The following is a 3929-nucleotide window of genomic DNA, read 5'->3' as shown; positions in this document are numbered from 1 at the left end:
CTCTTTTTCATATCACTAGACACTCAGGTAAAGTTGGATTTATGTTTAGGATTTAAATCGCGTAAGAAATTCTAGAGAATGACTAATTACCTCTCCTCTTGAGCATGCTTTGATAAAACAGTTTTGAAGGTTGTTGGAGATGCTCCAACAACGAACAGAAGGTGACATCGAAGTAGCTAACTCATAGTTGAGTTAAAAAGAAAAACATATTACTGTTAGAATAGTTATGTCATGGGTAACCATGATGACACGATTGATCTGATCTGCTAAATTTCATCGCACAATATTTACACTTAGGAGCACCAGCTCTTGTGCAATTTGAGATAAGTCCCGTATGTTTTATTTTCGATTTATACAGCAATGCTGATTGGTTGGGTACCAGCTGATAAATATTTCAGAGTTAATTAAGGTTCATGAAAGTGATTCCTGGCTACAATATCACATGAGTTTTTTTTTAGATTGGTTCCCTGAATCATCTGACCATAACAGTCCTAGTGTTGGACTTCATAATGTCCATGCGTGGAAGGTAAATTGGTGTACTTCGATTTGTTGTTTCACTCAGATTGCTCTACTTTATACAGGTGCAACCATACCAGTAAGGATACAAAATTTCAAATAGTCAATTGTTGTACACCGGCCGGGCTTGGGATTTGATGGTCTGACCCAATTAGTAAGGCACGGTTGCAGTGACTGTTCTGTGCCTGGGGTCTGTCAGGACGGAGCAAACGTTAACAAAGCCCACTTTTCTCATCGTCTCCTCCAAATCCAGCATGTAGTACTCGTCCAGGAAAGGCTCGGTACTCTTCATCAGAGTGAACAAAACTGGGGATAGTTCCTGGAATACATGGAAATAAACGTTATCGTCCAGTGTGAGTCATTCCTTCTGTGACAATTCAGGTGTCGTCCAAATATGGTGCTGATGACTGCTGAAGCTTTACCTGAAGCACTTTGGATTTAGGCTGCAGAGAATTTTAGAATAAAAATGGAGTTATGTTGTAGTCGATTTCTAAACAAGTTTGCATAGTTGTACTCTAGGAAAAAGCCAGACAAAAGAAATTCCTACCGAATTGTCAGTTAAGGCGATTGTTCCTCCCGGGCGAAGGACCCTGAATGCTTCCTTCACTAATCCCGTGATTGCTCGTGCTGGGCACTCATGGCACTGCAGGTTTTTTTTTGAATTATGGTACTCCACAGAATCTCGAATATAGCGATAAATTTGTGGTAACCACTACTACAGATTTTAAATCCATGTAATAAAGAAGAAGATTTTGAATCTGGTAGAAATTTACCACATAAGCAAGGGAGACAAGGTCAAATGAATCTGAAGACAGCCCGGTCGCTTCACCATTGGCATGAACCCAGCGAATAGGCTTTGGCCGTGACAGTTTTTCTTCCTTTTGTGCCGCCACAGCAAGAAAGTACGGTGATAGGTCGAGCCCCTGCATCATTCAGAAACACTACTACAGTTTACTCTTTTGGTGAACATTGGTTGCTTTGCTTGTGAATGATCCATGCAGTGGGACTCCGTACGACACAATGCACAGAAGGAGATTTCGGGGCTTACAACAGCTTGAGCTGATGGGAACTTCTCAGCGAGGTATCTGGTGCTTACTCCAACAGAGCAGCCAATGTCTAGGATGTCGTTTACCTGACAGTTCCCCGAGTACTTCAGATGATGCTCCTCAATCACATTCAGCCAGTTGCCGCGGACAATTTGGTTGGCCTCTTCGATTGATGTAGCCTCAGGTATTGCCCTCTTTGCGATCGACATTGTTGCAGGCTCCGCCTCTGCTGCAGCCTAGCTCATTCAACATCAAATTGTCAGTATGAGCGTGCACAAAATATGATATCCTTCGGCTGTTTTTTTTTCAACGGCGTCACATTTTCAAGATTTTAGAGAAAGAACGGTAACCTAGGATTGTTACGAAAAGTTGAGCTGCAGATTATCAGAGTATATAAGAAAACAATGAGAAGCTGACAACAGAAAAGTTAATTACCAGCCATGATAGATTCCCTTCGTCGTAGGCATGAAACGGGTTGAGATAGTCTGATCAAGAGAAATGAGGCGTTAGCATTATGTACTCCAGTTTACTTTACTTCATATAGGGTATCTTTTGGTCGAATATAATGCTGAAATTAATCAACGGAACTGAAGGAAAGGAAAGGAAAGGGGAAGTGAGCTGACAGTCAGGGTACACGAGGTTTGGGTCTTGGATTCTCTCGAACACCTCGTACACGTCCGACTCCAGCACCTCCTTCGTCATCTCCCTCCACGGGATGTTCGACTTCTCCGCCGTCCTACACGCATGTATTCTCTTACCGACATCTCCGCCATCCCCAAGAGAACAAGTGAAGAACTGCAGTAATGTTTAGAAAGAGCGGCAGAGGTTTCTATTTTGTACGACTACCTGATGATGACCTCGCGGGAGGCGAGCTTCAATACCGCGTAGAGCGGCTTGAACGCGATGAGCGCGCCAACCAGACGCGACAGCGTGGTCTCGCCGGACCACGCCGGCCGTTCCAGCGCCCCCTCCTGTGGCACAGCAGCCCCCGTTTTAGTGACCGCCGCGACGACGATACCATTGCCCCGGCGGCGGCCCGAGAAACCTTTGCCGGCGGTGGCGATGACGCCGGCGCGCGCGAGGATCGCCGCCATGTTTGGTTTGCTCGTCGCTTTCCCTGGGCTCCAGTTTTTGGCTCGTAGTGGTTTTTGACCTCTCGCTGGCGGGCGGGCTGGCTAGAGCGATGGCCGATGGTGGCTGGTGGCTGCGTCGCAATAGGATTCGCTTCGTTATCGTGAGGGATGTGAGGCGACCAGTAGGGCATCAACACGTGGATGCCCCTGCCGTAGGTTAACTTTTTTCTTTTTTCTGGATTTCAACTATGTTTTGTTTGTCAACATAATAGACAATACACATTCCCTCCTCGTATACTTCATTCAAATAAACTTAGAAACAGAGTATGGGCCAATTTGTCTTGAATAGAGTCCTAATATAATATAATATCTATACTTTGTTAAATAACGGTCGCTGCTACAGACTCATTTCATGATTATTAAATAAAATACTCAAGAGTGAAATTAGCTAAAAACGTTAATTTAATAGATCAAAACAAAATCAGCATATCTCATAATATATAACATAATTATGTATTGAAGCATACACATTAAACAAAAAATATGTTTCAATGCATGGGGAGGAATTCATTATCGTGTCTCAGGGTACAGCTAAAATTGGAATACATTACGATATGCATATACAAATAAAAATAAATCATACAACTACGAGGTGTTTGAATGAACTAGAGTTAATAGTTAGTTAGCTAAAAAATTACTAGACTAATTTACTAAAAATAGTTAATAGTTAACTTTCTTTGAACCCTATATATAGTTACTACAAACATTATGTGGACAAAGTTATACTTCTTTATCTTTATATCTTGTGGAACAAGTCTTCCACGGTTTTTAGCTTCGCTCCTTGCTTCATTAATTTACAGCTCACCTGAAGCTACGTTCTTCGACATTAGTCAGCTTAGTGTCCTAATTTTATTTAGCTTCGTTAGCTTCATTCTAGTGACGAGGATATAGACTTATACCTAAAACTTGCTTTTCACAACAAAGTTAGTAACTTGAAGACCTTCGGTGATGAAGGCTCTCCCCCAACTGGAGACATCAAGGCCTTTGAAGGGCATCGAGACTCTTTGGGTCCTCTTGAGACGTCGAGGCTCTAGATGTGGAGCACCCCTTATAACGCAATATGGCGTCCTAGATATGTTATTTTTAGATGCATTCATTATGGATAGAATTACATTCATAATTTAGTGGGGATAACATAGTGTTTAAATATCATACCTTGAGTTTACGCCACTGCCTTGTCATTTTTGCTACTTTAATTTTTTAATTTTGTGTTTTATTTTCCCAAATTTGTTAG

General features: G+C 42.2%; 1 protein-coding gene across 4 annotated transcripts; it reads right to left on the bottom strand.

Moving 5' to 3' along the window:
* Positions 1–427: 427 nt before the first annotated feature.
* On the bottom strand, positions 428–2785 carry LOC100284521 (CMV 1a interacting protein 1). Of its 4 annotated transcripts, none has more exons than XM_020553392.1 (8): positions 2409–2785; positions 2186–2298; positions 1998–2047; positions 1649–1798; positions 1290–1439; positions 1064–1159; positions 939–959; positions 428–835 (listed from the first exon to the last, which is right to left on the bottom strand). In XM_020553392.1, the coding sequence occupies exons 1-8, from the start codon at positions 2654–2656 to the stop codon at positions 668–670; spliced, it is 996 nt and encodes a 331-aa protein (XP_020408981.1). In that variant the 5' UTR covers positions 2657–2785; the 3' UTR covers positions 428–667. The 4 variants fall into 4 exon arrangements, with proteins under 4 accessions (XP_020408981.1, XP_008643783.1, XP_035823974.1 ...); NM_001157416.2 differs by having other exon boundaries at positions 549–835; positions 1565–1798; positions 2409–2759; XM_008645561.2 differs by lacking the exon at positions 939–959 and having other exon boundaries at positions 1565–1798.
* Between the last annotated feature and the right edge of the window lie 1144 nt (positions 2786–3929).

The sequence above is a fragment of the Zea mays genome, chromosome 5 (genome assembly GCF_902167145.1).
Source record: "Zea mays cultivar B73 chromosome 5, Zm-B73-REFERENCE-NAM-5.0, whole genome shotgun sequence".
Lineage (NCBI taxonomy): Eukaryota > Viridiplantae > Streptophyta > Magnoliopsida > Poales > Poaceae > Zea > Zea mays.
Note: the sequence above shows the minus strand (reverse complement) of the source record. Positions and strands in the feature narration are given on the sequence as shown.

Bases quoted from the DNA above. Each gene is read 5' to 3' on its own strand.
- LOC100284521 (NM_001157416.2), bottom strand. From the start codon at position 2,656: ATGGCGGCGATCCTCGCGCGCGCCGGCGTCATCGCCACCGCCGGCAAA. The intron at 2,299-2,408 runs GTAGTCGTACAA...ACATGCGTGTAG, and splicing joins TCCCGCGAGGTCATCATCAG to GACGGCGGAGAAGTCGAACA. The intron at 836-938 runs GTAAAGCTTCAG...CATGTATTCCAG, and splicing joins CTAAATCCAAAGTGCTTCAG to GAACTATCCCCAGTTTTGTT.